Genomic DNA, 16,932 nt, shown 5'->3' on the forward strand with positions numbered 1-16,932 from the left:
GGAATAAGGGAAGAGGATGATTTGGTATCAGAAGACTTAATTGGCCAAGGGATTTGGGCTAAGAGAACTTGCACAGGTTGGGAGGCCTTACAGAGAGAGGAACGTGAGTGTAAGTAAAAGAAAGCTTGGACATATGGGATCTCTGGCTATCTTTGAGACCCCCTGCAGAAACTGTCAAGATTTTGAAGGGTGTTGAAATCAAAGATTCCATTCTCAGGCCATCAAGAGTCGTATCTAGCTGATATTGTGGCCATGTCCAGTTACACTAAAAGATTAGTCTCCTGGAGTGGAGGTCCTCAGCCAGGCCCAGGTTTGAAAGGAAGCATCCCAAGGGACTGTCCCTTGGGGGCTTAGACATTTAGCTACCCATGGTGTTCAGGTCCATGGGTGAGGTAACGGAGATTCTGGGTATCCCCTGGAAACTAAGTCTCAGATGGAGAGAGGCTAAGGATGGCATGGACATCCCTTAGCACAATCAATAGCCCGGCACTACTTGGTATGGGTGGATCTCCTGACACAGATTTGTTAGTTTGTATGTGCATGTGGGTAGGAGTCTAGTAACAGACCTGAATCCCAAGGGAGCTTAAAATTCCTGGAAGCACAATACCTGGGGACTGTTCTGAACAGTGCATGGGAAATTTTATGAGCAAATGGTCCTTTCTGAGTGTGAGAGAGAAGTCAGAAAAGAAGTCTGAGAGTGGAGAGGAAGAGGGAGGGGAGAAGGCAGAAGTAAGAACAACAGGAGCAGAGAGTCCTCAAAGGGAGGAAGTGCTGATTAATTCCCAGCAAGGACTCTTCCAGAATAAAGGTTAGCAGTGGACAGGAAGAAGGAGGAATTCAGGGAAAGGGGACACCATTAACAATTGGACATAAACACAGGATGGACAGACAACAAAGGGTCTGTCCCCTCAGTCCATGCAGGCATCCCTCTGGCTGTGCCCTTTATAGGGTAAAGTTGTCTTAGCATAGGCATGCTCTCACCAAATCCAAACTTGGTTGAGGTCCCTAGAGGATTCCCCAATATCGTCACTAAGCCAGATGACAACACCTCAGAATCACAGGTGGGGACCCAGACAAATTCAATGGCTTCAGAGTAGCCTCAGCCTTGGAGCCTCTTCACAAGCACTCAAATCATTCAGCCAGCAAACACACAGAGAACAGGAGAGAAGTGGAGAAAGGGGAGAGAAGTGAAGAAGGGGAACCTTAGCATTCGAGCATCTTGACACTGTGTGGGTTGGTAGATTCAAGAGAGAGTAAGGGTGTGCCACACTCACCCTGAGAGAGGGTGGGAGTGCAGCCCACCTTAACTCATCTCCCAGGTTTCGTGCACCAGATGTAAGGTTGTGGACTCAAGAAAGGTACCAGGATGTGCGAAAATTTAAAGGCAGATTTATTAAGGGAGCTCCCAGGTGAGGTTCCTTGGTCTGGAGAGGGAGACTAATGAAGTCGCATCCAAGTTGTATTTGGGCAGGTTTTTATAACAGGGTCTTAGGGAAGAGGAAAGGGTAAGGACATTCCACTGTAGTTAATCATTGGTCACACTAGGTGGGTGAATCTGTTTATTCTTCTTGTTGACATAGTGCAATTCCCAGCTTTCTATGCTTGACAGACCACACTCTTTGGGTGACTGACCACAGGACTGAAGAATGTGATGAGGCACCAAAGGATGAAACAAATTCATCATCTACCCTGCTCCCTGCCTCAGTTTCAGCTCAGCAAGAGGGACACTAGAAGGGCCTGGGGAGTCTGGTCACCCTCTCAGATATAATCTTTCTCCCCCCACCTCCAAAGTATCTACCCCAGAGAACCTGTCTGGGCTGAGAAAAGGGTTACGCACATGGGTGGGGGTGGCACTGCGTTGGGTGGGAGGAGGGACTAATTTATCTGCAGCAGCAGTGGGTGGTGAAGGGACAGGGGCAATAGACTAGTGGCTGCCCTGGTGATGTCGGCAAGAATGGTGGCAATCTCACCCTGCATGAAGGTCCAGGAGACCACCAGTGAGCACTTGCCACCTGGCCCACCGGGCTCTGTGCCTTCATGAACTCTTGCGAGCTGAGGAAGTGGAACTTGTGTACGGATACCAGGGGACACTGGACGAAGTGGGTGTCTTCTAGCCGCTCCGAGCACAAGGTACAGCATGGGGGTGGGGGCCTGGTGCTGCCCTGCTAACAGCTTTGGCCCCTCCAGTGGGTCTGATCTCAGCCTCTCCATTGCAGGACACCAGGCAATGCGGGGCTGGAGGCTGGGCAGTTGACAAGGTTGCAGGCTGCCCCCACCAGTGCACACTGGGCCTCCATCCCCACCTGGGTCTTTAGGTAAGTGGTTTAGGGCTTTCGCCATGCTCTTCAGCACAGCAATGGGTTAAGGACTCACTTGGGCTCTCGGCTGAGTATGGGGCACTGAGGGCTGCCCAGTGCTGCCACTGCTGCTCCCTCGGGCTCAGGGGATGCTTTGTGGTGTGCAGTGGCCACCAGGTTCCGGGAAGGGGTTCGAGGGGGCAGCCCACACGGGGCCGCAGGGTTGGGCTCAGGGTACTGTTGGGGCAAGGCCTCTGCTGGAACAGGCTCTTGGAAGCCATCGGTCAGCAGCTCGCCAGCTGGTGCTATTCCCTGGAGCCGGGCCGGCGCTCTCGTATTCGAGGTACTTGAAGCCTGAGGAGGCCAGAGCCTTGCACCCCTGCAGAGGCTAATGGAGTATCTAGCGAGCCACTGCCAGGACCTCCGTGTACATGTACCAGATCCGCAGGGATGGATACTCAGTAAAAAGCTGAAGCTTTTCAGCTGGAACTTATAGTCCAGAGGGCTGGCGGTGGCACCAAAGCTGAACACCTACCTGCCCCACCATCCCGTGATCTTTCTTGAAGCAGACTTTGAAGGGCGCGCAGGCGGACAGTGCCAGCAGGTGGTTCGCAGACTGCTTTGGGACACCCATGACACTGTTCTGCCCAGCCCCACATGGCCTCATTCACTTCCTCCAAACAGGGCACATTGCTTCTCCTTTTTTTAAAAGAAAAATTTATTATTTTGTGTGTGTGTACTGTCAAATCTGATCTGACTGGTACAGGAGGAGACTGCCTCTCCTTCTCCAGCAGAGCATCTGATGGATTTGAACTGCGTACCTCTGGGATTGTACTTCTCCTTCTTGAAGTCAGAGTCAAAGAGTGTATGGCCAGGACTCAAGCCTGACACTAACCTCAGACCCGGCTTTCCAGGCCTGACATGGCTGCTGCTAGCAGCCTAGGAGGCACTAGGCTGGGCATTGTACCAAGAAGGACCCACTGCATGCCCTTGGCTACAGGCTCCTCGCGGCCCAGCCCACTGCCCACGTGGGACCCTAGAGGGTATCTAGGGTGAGCAAGGGCAGTGAGAGGTAGCCTTGCCCGAGACACAGCCATTGGTGCCCTTGAAGGTCATGTAACCACAACACAGGCCTCGCTAAAGCCCCACACGATGGCCACACATCTTGAGCAGGTGCACACATCATAGGGTGCACCACACCATGGCCCATGCACGCTGGTCCCCGCGCCCTACCTGCTGCCCTCTGATCTGAGTCAGAGAGGGAGAACGCTTTTCCTTTGGTTTTATAAAAATATAGGCAGATATTTTTTTAAAAGTAGACATCATTGAGGTAAATAGTTTAGAAAAGATTTATGTGACTGTTTTGGCTGAGGGCTCAAAATTTATTCAATAGATTCAGGGGTCCCTTAATGTTTAACATCTTTGGATGTCTACAAGTGTTCCCCTTCTTTAACTCTTTGGACATATTTAAAATACTGATTTTAAAATCTCTATCAGGTAAGTTCAATGTCTAATCATCCTCAAAGAGAGTCTCTGTTATTTTGCTCTTCGATTATTTTTTTTTCCATGTGATTTCCTCGCTGCGAACAGGATATTTTAATATAAGTTCTAGAACTTATATTTTCCCCAACCTTTTCCACAGTTTCCTAGGTTTTCTTTTTCCTTCATCTTCTATCTTACTGTATTGTGGATGGCTGTGGTAGTACATTATTAGATTTTTTTGCCCACTGACATGACCTCTGTTTTGCCTGAGTAAGCACTGCTGTTTTGTGCTTATATTATTAACTTCTCAATGGGAGGAGGGGAGCCTAGAGCTTCCTATTCTGGCATCTTGAATCTTATATAAACAATGGGATAAGCAGAACAGTGTAATCTCAGTCTATAAGGCAGATAATTTTATCTGAATATTTAATGAGTGTAGGCAGAATTTTATAAGGAGGCTCTCACTTTTAGACTCTTGTTGTTGCCTTCGAGTCAAGCACAACTCATAGCGACCCTATGAACAAAAGGCCTGAAGTCTTTCAATAACTATCAACATTTATCAAAGGTTAGACTCTTAGGAAGGGCAAAAGAACCTGGTACTAGGATCTATGCCTTTGCATTAGTGTTAAAATGAGTATCTATCCAGGTGGGTGCACATTGGCACACATTCTTCAGAGATACCAAGACTGGAGTTTTTACATGTAATCAAGTTCATTCCTAAAACATTATTAGGAAATTCAGGACTATGATGATACATAATTACATTTTCTTTTCTAAGAAAATGAAATAATCATAAACTATTAGCATTACCCAAAACTTTTCTCGCAGATGATATTCAAATTCCTGTATCTATAGCATTTCAAAACTCACTGCCATGGAGCCAGTTCTGACATTCTGGATCATAGAGAGCCCACATCAGGTTTCTGAGGCCAAGCACCCTAGTGAGAAAAGATGCTCATCTTTCTCTGAGGAGCTGGTAGATTTAAACCACCCACGGACATGGCAGTGTGATTAGCAGCACAATTGCTATAGACTATGCCACCAGAGCTCCTCTCTGAAATCTAAGAGTCTGAATTGAACTTAGAAAGTAACTGAATATTTGGATTATTAACTAGACACAAAAATATGCCTTACTGTAAACAGAATGACAGGGAAGCATCGGTGCAAGATCTTAACAACTGTCTAGCTAAGGAAATGAACTTCAAACCCAATGTCATGTAATATCCAAGTTACGATAAGGGGTCCATGCTTCCTTGCTCAGTTCACATAAAAACAATGCTCCTTATCTTGGTTCTGTATTTAACACTAAGAATTCTATTTTAAGCCCTTAAATGCTATAAAAAGAAATGTTCCTAGTGTGAATCATCTTGGGAATTCCCAGCAGGAATTCTAGGTTAAGCCTCTATATGTTGTTGTGGTTATGTACTGTCAAATCAGAACCAATGCATAGCCGACCCTCCAGTGGGCTTTTAGAGGCAGTAGATAGCATGGGAGAATGCCTGTCTTTCTCACTTGTAGCTCCTGGTGGACTTGACCTATGGGATGGCCATGCAATGCCACACCACTAAGCCACCAAAACTCGCTAAGCCTCCATGTGAGGATTTTGCATTTCTCAAAATGACCTTAAATTGCCAATGATAAAAGCATTTTGCCTTCCCCACCCAGTTAACTTCAAACAGCTAGTTACTAAAAGGTATAGGATTTTAACAGGAATTCAACACAGAAGATATGATGGAAAACCATTTTATTTTTCTCTAGATGATACTGAAAATAAAATATTTTAATGGACATTGCTTGATTCTGTCATGTTGCCTAAAAAGTAGCAGTATCTTGAATTTATACACACAAAGTCCACCAGTACAGACCTCCTCAGGTCTTCAACAGTTTACATGTACAAAGTTGTCTGGTATTTTGCTTTAGCAAATAACAACATAATTTAAAAATTTTCATGTCTTCTATGTGACACCTAAAAACAAGTCTTATATTAATTAATAGTTAGAAAAATAGCAGCCATAAGAAATGTATGGTATGGGTTCATGGTATTAATCACATAAATGTCTTCAAACTTAAAATCATTTTTTATAACTCTTATACAACAACCTTCTGGTTAAATGAAAAGGCTTAAGATTTTGACTCTAATAAGATTGTTAAGTCAATGTATGTATCTATTCTTTTTTATTTGCCACTGTATACTAGATGAATGCCTTTCAAATACTAATAGAATACAGTATTTACAAGCATTTCTTGATACTTGACAGTGATAGAATGCTACACCATTAGGGGGAGAGAAAAATCTCCCACTAGGGTGGCTTGATGAGGTGGGGGGCCTTAGGAGCCTGGAGGGACAGAGTGTGAGTGAGAGGAATGTGGCTAGGCATTCACTGATGCTCACACAGTTCCAAGACACATTTGACTCCAAAAAGTAAGTGCAAGCAAGCAACATTTTTTGTTGTTAGATCTGAAGTAAATACTGAATACCAGAGGACCAAAATAAAGAGGAACATTTACTTTTTAAAAATTTTATTTGTTATTTCACAAATAAGACTAGAAAGATATTCTTAAAGGATAAAGATTTAAAAACCAAGTTCATTAATATAGAGAATTAGCCTCCAGAATTAACCAATATAGAACTGACTTCATGACATGAAGGTACATGTCAGGGATGCAGGAGGATTAACTTATTTTGGCACCAAAAAGTGATGAAGTTTTACTTCTACAGTTTTTAGTGTGCCATGTACCTTTTGCTTCCATGAAGTTCTGCAAAGTATTCCATGAGGATATCCCACTCAGCTGACCTCTTTGATACACTTGGAGGCCCTGTTTATGCCCCTGAAGATTTTACAGTTGGATATTCTGTTAAGAGATGGTCAAAGTGCCCAAGTCATTTTACAAAGTAGAAACCTGAGGAAGTACAAGATACTAGATGTTTCCTGTGCATATGGGAATGGAATTCTCATTAGCAGGATTTAGGTTTTGATGTTCTAATAAAAACAGTAAAGCAGTAACTGTTCTTAAAAGCACAATATCATACATGCATGTTCTATGGACATAGATCTCCTCTCCACTCTGACCCCTCCCTGGAATCCCAGGTTTGAGTACATTAAAGTGTGTAGATTTACATACTGATCTGGATATAAAGTTTGAAAAGTCCTTTGAAAACTATTATAAATGAGACTCACCAACTATGCTTTTAAAGCCCTTAAATAAAATGTTACATAATCAGTATAGGCTCATTGGTCACTCACCTTGACATACAATACAGATGAGCATGCATGACTTTAATAAATTTTCTAAATTAAATTTTAACTCATTTACAGAATTTCAATCCATTAAAAAGTACTAGCAGAGCAGTTTGAGGTATTGCTGTTAATTTTATATAGAAAAGTCCCTCTATTCTGATGTGGTATGAAATGCTACTGTTATGCCTTTTATTAAATGGTACTATCATGGTGTTGATTACAAATGCATACTAGAGTTTTTCAAATATTATCGTGCATGTGCATTCACCAATTTTCCAAACCTTAATGGCAATTTGATTGGTTAGTTGCTTCTAAGCATACCAAAATAACAAAGAATAGCCTATTTCATGGGGCACACACATGCTTAGAGATGTCAGGAATACAATGTCTCCAAGTGTACCTTCACTGAAAACCCAAATGGAATAAAAAAGTACCTGGAAAGCCTGTCAGTGGACTGATATTCTTGCAACTTTAAAACATCAAGACAATCTTTTTTTCTTTATTTTAAAATCTACTTATAAAAATAAATATATTTCACTTTGAGACCTTAGCCAAACTGTGGCTATTTCATTACTATGGCTGCATGATATACAGGACATAGTGGGAAGTGTCTGAGCACCAGCCCGTTTGTCCCACTGTGCTGGCACCTCGGTGGGCCTTCCTGACAGGCTCTTAGCTTTCCTCCTCCTGAAGTTACCACAATACTGGGATTCTAAGGCCTCCATTATAAACTACTGGTAACCAGGATACACTTGAGAGAGCATATGGAAACCTGCTGTCCACATCAGAGGCACTGATCAATTGCTGTAGGATAAAGACAGAAGTGTGGTGTACAACCTACAGAGAAGTGCTGACTTAGCACGCTGGCCTAATGTCCCTGGTCTTCTCTTCACGTCAGAGCAAAGACAATTCAGCAGTAGGCTTGGTAGTGTTAGTAATCCTCCTGGGCTTTGTGCTGTGCAGTGATAGATAGCCTAATTGTACCTCTAAGTTTTCAGGGTCACAACATACTAGACATGAACACTGGCAGGTGTAAGTGTCAATATGACTTACTGTATAAACTGTGCTAAGATTGACACCTGGTTAGGTTGATTTCTCATGTGAGAAACTTTCTGCCTTAGAAAATTATTTGAAGAACTGAACTAAGGAAAAAGTTTCTGGACTTCAGATACACACACACAACACCTAGCTAGGCCGAGACATACTGTAAATGGAAATGAACACAGCATTCAGGCTTGGGGCAAAGTGATGCTGCAAAAACTGGGTAAGCTGCAAATCCAAGCCTATTAAATCAGACCAGAGGGACAGCTAGTGTTCTCACACACAGACACGGACATGGAGCACAAAAGCAGCCAAGTGGAATGACCTTATACCTCACTGATATGAATCAGAGTCCTCTCTGATTGATATGAAGCACAAAGCAGCCAAGTGGAATTATCTCAGACCTCATTGATAGTCCTCTCTGAAGGACAGTATTCCATAGGGCCTGCAGAGGACATGTAGAAAGACTGCGTTTTCCTTTTTAACCTGGCTCTTTTGTTGGCCAACACCAGGCTATGGCGGCTTGAGCTGATGATTTCTGAAATGAACTTTTTGCAGTCCACGCACACCTCTGTGGTGCTCCAGTCCTCCATGAACTCTTTGGGAAACTGTAGTTCTTCATCTGATTTATCCACAGACTTTGACTTTGAGGAGAACCTGAAAAAACAAAACCAAACCAGAATTACCTAGTATCATCACTTAAGTTCCAATGCAATATCAGAAAGAGCGTATGGGAAAAAGTACATTTATTGTCAAAACATTACGGAATGGTTAAAAATTATGATTATGTTAAGTCTTTCCTCCAAAGAATTATTTATTGACTACAAGGTTCAGAAATACTAAAAACAAAATGATACAAAAATCTTTATTCATGAATTTTTTTAACAACAGCATAAAAATATGTATAAATATCTATACATTATTGTATTTATTAGATGCCATTGAGTTGACTACGCCTCAGAGTGACCCTAATAATAACAGATTGCCTTATGGTTTAAGACGGAAACCAAACTTAAAAAAATATCTGGCAATGATATATCTGATAAGGGACTCATAGCTAAAATTTATAGAATACTCCAATGTACCTCAATAAGAAAAAGACAAGTAACCCAATTACAAAATGGGCGTAAGATATGAAAAGACTATTTACCAAAGAGGATATTCAGATGGGCAATGAACACATGAAGAAATGCTAAAGATCACTAGCTATTACAGAGATGCAAATCAAAACAACAATGAGGTATCATCTCACCTCAGCAACAATAGCAAAGTTCTACAGGATAGCAAACAAATCCTGGCAAGGATACGGAGAGATTCCAACTCTCATGCTTTGCTGGTAGCAAAATGGTACAACCACTATGGAAAGTAGTCTTGTGTTTCCTTAAAATTGTTTGAAATACAATTTGAAATACTAAGCTCTTCTTCTACTGGGAATATACTAAAGAGATAAGAGGTGACACACAAACAGATGTATGCACATAAATGTTTACTACAGTATCATTCAGAAAAAGATGGCACACCCCAGTTGTCCATCAACAAATGAATAGATAGTGTGGTACATTCACACAATGGAGCACTGAAAACAATGAAGAACTTGTGAAGCACTACACAACATAGATGAGTTTAAAGAACATTATGCTGAGTGAAATAACTTAAAAGGACGAATAATGTTAAGATCACTACATAAAAATTAGTGTTGCAGTAGGGATGTGTGGGAGAGAAGGAAAAGAATGAATCAATAATGAACACTGCACTGGAATGGGTGAAAGGAAGGTCAATCTGAAATGAATGGATAATCAAACATAACTGTGTGTTGTAATTACCAATCCAGAATAGGATATGTACTATGGATTGGTATGGGAGGGGAAATATGTATGGATAAGAGAATGGAAAACCAATTTCTTTGTAAACCTTCAATTAAGTTTATTATTATTTATTATGTGCCATCAAGTCGCTTGTGACTCACAGCGGCCCTATGTACAAACAGTTCTGAATTCTGCTTTATCTTGAGCCAACATCTTTATCTCTGACACACCTATCCCTATTATCCCAGTCACTGAGTCAATCCACCTCATCTACATTCTTCTCTTGCCCTGTCCCTGCACCCTCCCAAGCGTGATGTCCTTGTCCAAGGACTGGTCCCCCCTTGCAACATGCCCAAAGCATGTCAGATGAAGCTTCAAATTCCTTGCAGCCTAGTTTTACCCTCTCCAGGACAAACCTGTTTGTTCTCCTAGGAGTCCATTGTATATTCAATACCCTTCTCCAGCACCACAACTCTAAGGCATTGATTCTTCTTCATTGTGCAGCTCTCTGATATATAGCAAATAATTGTGAAGATCATGGCCTGGATGAGGACAACCTGAAATGTTTGCTGTAAAAGGTCAAAGACTGCAGCCTTCAAGATAGACTGAAGTTCAACATCAAGGAAACAAAGATCCTCACCACTGGGCCAATGGGCAACCTAACAAGAAAAAAAAAACCACACAAAAAAACACCCCAAACTGGCCCTGTTCTGTGCCATTCTCACCATCTCTGATATACTGGAGCTTACTGTTACAGTCACTATGTCAGTTCATCTTGCTGAGAGTCTTTCTGTCTTTCTCTGATCTTCCCTCTTTCCCAGCATGATATCTTTTTCCAAAGACCAGCCCCTTCTCACAATATGCTGAAAGTATGTGAGATAAAGTTGCCTTGCCTCTGAGGAAAACTCTGGTTGCATTTCCTCTAAGACAGAATTGTTTGTTCTTTTATCAGTCTAGAGAATATACAGTAGTCTTCTCCAATACCACAGTTCAAAGGCATTGATTCTTCTTTTGTCATCCTTATTTACTGTCCAACTTTCAGACGCATAAGAAGCAATGGAAAACACAGTGAAGCTTGGATGAGATTCATGTTAGTTTTTCAAGTGACATTCTTGCTTTGACGAGGTCTTTAAAAGCTAATTTCCCCAATACAACACACCTTTTGATTTCTCAACTGGTATTATCATCAGTGTTGTTTGTGGATTCAAGTATACCGAAATTGTTGACAACCTCAATCTATCATGATGAGGATTTTTGTTCTGATGTTGAGATGTAATCCATATTAAAGGCCTTAGTCTTTACTTTTGTGTGGCAAGTCCTATTCACTCTCAGAAAATAAGGTTGTACAATCCCCTTATTACTATATATACACAAAATATTATACACACATACACAATCAGCTGGATTTCACTAACTGAAGTTATTGTCGTTGTTAGGTGCTGTTGAGTCAAGTGCAATTTGAACCCTGTCCTATCCTGTGCCATCTTCATCTTTCCTTACACACAAGAACCCATTGCAGCAGTCACCGTGTCAATCCTCTTTGGTTGAAGATCTTCCTCTCCTTCACTGACCCTCCACTCTTCCAAGCATCATGTCCCTCTCCAAGGACTAGTCTCTCATCATTCTTGCCTCCAAAGAGCACGATGGCTGCACCTTTTCCAAGACATAGCTGTCCTCTTGGCCATCAACGTAGTGTTCAGGGCTCTTCTCCAACATCACAGCTCAAAAGCATCAATTCTTCTTCTGTCATCCCTATTTACTGTCCAGCTCTCAGATGTATAGCAATTGATCAGAAAGACCATGGCCTGAATCAGATAAACCTTAGTCGTCAAATTGACATATTACTCCTCACTAAATTGGAGAGGTTCCTAACTGTAGACTTACTCAGTGCAATATGTCTCCTTATTTCCTGAGTGCTGGTAGCAAGGGAGTTAACTGTGGATCCAAGCAGGATGAAGTTGTTGACAATTTCAATCTCTTCTCCATCCACTATGATGTTGCCTATTGATCCAGTGGTAAGAATTTCTGTCTTCTTTACACTGAGATATAATCCATATTGAAGGCTATATTCCTTGATCTTCTGCAACAAGAATTCAAGTCCTCACTTTTAGCAAGTAAGGTTGTGTCATCGGCATAACACAGGTTATAGATGAGTCTTCCTCCAATCCTGATGCCACATTCGTCTTCATAGAGTCCAGTTTCTTAAATAATTTTCTCAGTAAACAGATTGAGTAGGTATGGAAAAAACACAATCCTGACACACTCCCTTCTTAATTTTAAACCATGCAGACTCAAATGAAATGAAGTACATATTGCTAATGTTCTATTGGTTTCTCAGAAGGTACTTTAAGTTCTCTCCTTAATGACCCAGGGATCCAATGTTAGGATCAATAAACATCAGGTAACACAGATAGCAAGCCAGACTACAGGAAATTGAAGATAGATTTTTTCTTTTTTTATTGTGATTTTAACACAGAAACGCTGTTTTCATTAATTAAATATTGCATGTTTTCCTTTCATCCCCCTCATTCATCTCCCCTAGTCTACTTTGTAATGCACCTCTTGTTCTAAATTGTTAACTATAACACATATAATGCCTAATCATATCTTCCTTTCAGATAGTCCTTCCCCTCATCTGTTCCAATGAAGTGTTCATTATCTATCTACTCTTTTCTGGTTCTTCCCTAAACCCCTATGTCAGCCTTATTTTATAAAAGGGGGGGGGGTCATACAGTATTTGTCCTTTTGTGACTGAGCTATTTCACTCAGCATAATGTCTCCCAGGCTTTTCCAAGTTGTGTAATGTTTTACAAGCTGTTTTTCAATGCTGTCTAATATTCCATTGTGTGGATGTACCAAAGTTTTTCTATCTGTCTGTTGACAAGCTTTTGGGCTGCTTCCATCTCTTTGCCATTGTGAATAATGCAGCAATAAATATGGGTGTGCATACATCTGTTTGCACTGCAGCTCTGGTTTCTTTAGAGTATATTTCCTGTAGTGGAACTGGTGGGTCAAATGGTATTTTTATTTCCAGCTTTTGGGGAAAATGCCAGACTTGTCTTCCATAGTGGCTGTACCATTTTACATTCCCACCATCAGCGAATAAAAGTTCTAATCGCTCTACAACCTTGCAAACATTTGTTGTTTGCTGCTCTGTTTAATTTTGCTATTGTTGCTGGGGTGAGAAAATATCTGATTTATATCTCTCTGACAGCTAGAAATTTTAAATATTTTGACATGTGTGTATTTGTCATTTGAATTTCTTTTTTGGTGAAGTATCCATTCATATCTTGTGCCCATTTTGCAATTGAGCTGTTTACCTTTTTCTTGTTGAGATGCTGGAGTATTCTATAATTTTTAGATATAAGTCCCTCATTAGATAGGTCATTGGCAAATATTTTTTGTCTGTGGTTTTCCATTTTACCCTACTGGAAAAGTTTTTGATGTGCATAGGGATTTGATTCTTAGAAGGTTCCATTCATTCTTCTGATTAATTTTCCTGGCATTCATCTATTCACCTAATACATCTCCATTCCCCAACAATTCTTTGTATTTTTGTGGTTGGTTGTCTGTATTCTTTTTTTTTTAGAGCTTAGGTACATTTATTCCTGTACAAACCATTACAAAATCAAGTCTGGGGCCATCACCAGCCCCTCACCCCAATGTGCAATCGGCTGCCTGCTGGCCTCCACCTCTGTCTGACCCCTTCATCTTTACAACTTCCTCCAGGAAGCCCTCTGAGTCTTCCCTCTCAGGATCTGGAGGAGCAGGGGCAAATCGATTGAGGCTCAGCAATAAAGTGCCATCTAAAGCAAGGGGACAGAACACAGGCAACAGGGTTCCCAGCCGCCTCCAGCCATCCCAGCAGCCATGGTGGCTCGAAACAAAAGAGCCACAGGAAACTCAAGTCTAACTGGGATCCCACCCCTTCCTCAGCCCAAGGGACAAGGCCAGGCTCCTCCAACAAGTGGAAGTACTTAATGCTAGATGGTGAAATGGATGGCCCTTTAAGAGCTAAGCTAAAGTTAGTGAGTTGAGAAGACTAGGAAAATAACTGAAGGTTTGTCCCATTCCTGTTAATCCCCAAACTGGGGGGACATTGCACAAAAATACATTAAAGTTTTTTAAAAGGACTTGTACAGGGAACCCCAAACACCCAGTGGTCTGAGCCTCCCAGCAAAAGCTGGTAGCTTGAGGGGGTCCTATCTTAAGAAGGACAGACCCAAGGGTCAGGTCAGTAGCGGAGGTAAAGAAAGGGTTTCTGAACCTGAAGGGTCCCCAGAGATGAGGAGAGATTTGCCCCAGGTCACTTGGCAGAGTCTGGACCCAAATTCTAGACTTCTACCTCCTGGGTCTTCTCATTGCCTCCAAAAATTCTCTGGTTCACCTCCAGACAGTTTCCACCACCACATAACGGTCTTTTTCTGGCACTGAGAGGTAATGGAGTCACACAAAGTTTCTAGTTTCTTATGATAAGACCCCAATTCCCACTAAAGTGAGGAGTGATCTGGAGTTCATTTCTGGGGCTCTGAACCAAAGCCTCATGGGAAAGGACACTTCCTTGGCCTCAGATTGATTCAGAGACAGTTCCATACCCTGATTGACTATGCTCAAACCCTGACTGGACAGAAATATATCCCAACACCCCTGATTAGCCACATAGAATCCCACATCCCTGATTGGCCAAGATATATAACCAGGCCCTGATTGGCTGGAGGATATATCATCTTCTAGGCCCTGATTGGCCAGGAAACACTCCAGCCAGTCTTGACTGGCCAGGAGATGCTCTGAGGTTGAGTGGCAGAGCTGAGAGCCGCTTCTCCTGTGTCTCTCGTGAAGTTTCCATGGGCCGGGTGACCTAAGTCCAGGAGGGGTGGGAGAAGGTGATGCCATACAGCTGGGCCCAGGATGAGAACACTTTCTTCTCAGTGATGAACCGGTGGTGGTTGCCCTTGCGGCTGTGTTCGTTCTGGATGTAGGTGACACACTCGTCCGGCCCCTTGGGCTCATAGTAGTGGTAGGGCATGCGCTTCAGATAGGGTCGCTGGCTACAGTAGTAAGGGGGGACCATGCCATACACGTGCACGTGGTCACACAATTCCACTGCAATCACCATGGTGAACCAGCCTGTGCTCAACCACGAATGAGACTTCTCCCTGTCCTTGCCCGTCTCACCCCGGAGAGGTCGTCAAATTGGTGCATGTGGGCAGGAGAGACGGCGTAGGCCTCCATGTTGGGGAACGCCTGGCCAGCCCGCTGGATGACTCGCACAAGGCTGCCCTGGGGCTTCTGCATCTTGCCTGGGGGGCCCCAGAAGATGAATACGGTTTCAGGGGTCCGGTTGACAAACTCTTGGGGCCTCCGGAGAACGCTAAATACACTGGAATGGGCAACCACGCGGAAGGTGGTCTTGTTGCCCACATCCGCTGAGTAACCTGTGGTGGGTGCGTCGTTCATACGGATGGTGCACTCAGCCCGCTCAATCTCAGGGCCCAGCTTGGTGCCCAGCAGGTGGCTGGAGCTGGTGACAATCACACACTGGTGGCACCGAGAAGGTAGCGTCTTGTTGCCAAGGAGAGGGATGTAGCCATCAGTGATGCTCCACTTTTTGAGGTTGATGGGGCGTCGGAAGCGACCCCGCAGGGAGCCATAATGGAAGACCTCATTGGCACTGTTGGAGCTGTAGAGGATGAGGATGGTGATGAGGGCAAAGAGGATCACGAACACTGCTGAACGCTGCTCTTTGTTGCTGCTCATCTCTCTGTGGCGTCTGGGGGGGGGTGGGGGTAGAAGCCAGGGTCCTGCAGATGGGCTGGGGGCCAAGGATGAGGGCTCACACCTCCCCGGGGGAGCACCCTCTCGCTCCACTCCCGGTTGTCTGTATTCTAAGAACCAAAGTTAATTATGTCAGTAACAATGTTATTAAAATGCTGCCTAGTCACGTATGACTCACAGTGACCCTATGAACAATGGATCTGAACCCTGCCCTACCTGTGCCATCCTAACCATCTCTGACATACTCAAGTCCACCATTACAGTCACTGTGTCAATCCATCTAATTAAGGGTTCTTTGTTGACCCTCTACCTTTCCAAGCATGATGTCTCTCCTCAAGGTTAGCTTCTCCTAACAACATGTCCAAAGTATGTGAAACAAAGTTTCACTACTCTTGCCTCAAAGGAGCACCCTGGTGGCTCCTTTTCTAAAATCAATTTGTTTGTCCTTTTTGCGTCAATGGGCTAATTCAATTCTCTTCTCCAACAACACAGCTCAAAGAGACTGACTCTTCTCCTTACTCATTGTCCAATTTTCAGCTTCATAGCAAGTACTGAAAAGATTATGGCTTGCATCAGGTGCGCCTTGGTCTTCAAACTGACATCACTGCTCTTGGGCACTATGGAGAGGTCCCTGACAGTAGACTTTACCAGTGCAATATATCTTTTGATTTCCTGGCTAGCAGTGCCAAAGAGGTTGATTGTAGATCCAAGAAAAGCACAATAAGTGACAATTCCTCTCTGTTCTCCACCTATCATGATGTTGCCTACTGGCCCAGTTGTGAAGATTTTGGTTTTCTTGATGTAGAAATGTAATCCATATTGAAGGCTGTAGTCTGATCCTCTGCAGCAAGTGTTTTAAGATCTCCTAACTTTCAGCAGGCAAGTTTGTGTCTTCCGCATAACGTAGGCTACTGATGAGTCTGCTTCTGATCCTGATTACCTAGTTTTCCTTATAAAGTCCAGCTTCTTGAATTATTTGCTCAGCATACAGACTGAATAAATAGGGGGAGAGGTTAATTTTAAATCATGTAGTGATCTCTCTGGCTCTGTTCATACACCAGCCTCTAGGTCTAGGTATAAGTTTTGCATGAGCATAATTAAGTGTTATAAGAATCCCATTCTTCTCAACATCATTTGTTTTGATCCATATAGTCAAAAGTCTTTGCATAGTCAATGAAATACAAATAGAAATTCTTCTGGTAATATTTGCTTTCAGTCAAAATCCATCTGACATCAGCAATGATATTCCTTGTGCCACAACTTCTTCTAAATCCAGCCTTAAATTTCCTGCAG

The 16,932-nt window shown here is 43.0% G+C and overlaps 1 protein-coding gene and 2 pseudogenes across 1 annotated transcript in view; all 3 read right to left on the bottom strand.

Moving 5' to 3' along the window:
* Positions 1–2,369: 2,369 nt before the first annotated feature.
* Positions 2,370–3,394, bottom strand: LOC102843065 (annotated as a pseudogene).
* Positions 3,395–8,457: 5,063 nt separating this feature from the next.
* LOC102861267 (protein spire homolog 1-like) overlaps positions 8,458–16,932 on the bottom strand; it is a 508,352-nt gene continuing 499,877 nt past the window's right edge. The window contains 1 exon segment of the mRNA XM_006897017.1: positions 8,458–8,716. Coding sequence (XP_006897079.1) covers positions 8,458–8,716 — 259 coding nt within the window.
* LOC102860853 lies at positions 14,723–15,708 on the bottom strand (annotated as a pseudogene).

The sequence above is a fragment of the Elephantulus edwardii genome, unplaced genomic scaffold, assembly GCF_000299155.1.
Source record: "Elephantulus edwardii isolate Elephantulus edwardi_28Jun2011 unplaced genomic scaffold, EleEdw1.0 scaffold00196, whole genome shotgun sequence".
Taxonomy (NCBI): domain Eukaryota; kingdom Metazoa; phylum Chordata; class Mammalia; order Macroscelidea; family Macroscelididae; genus Elephantulus; species Elephantulus edwardii.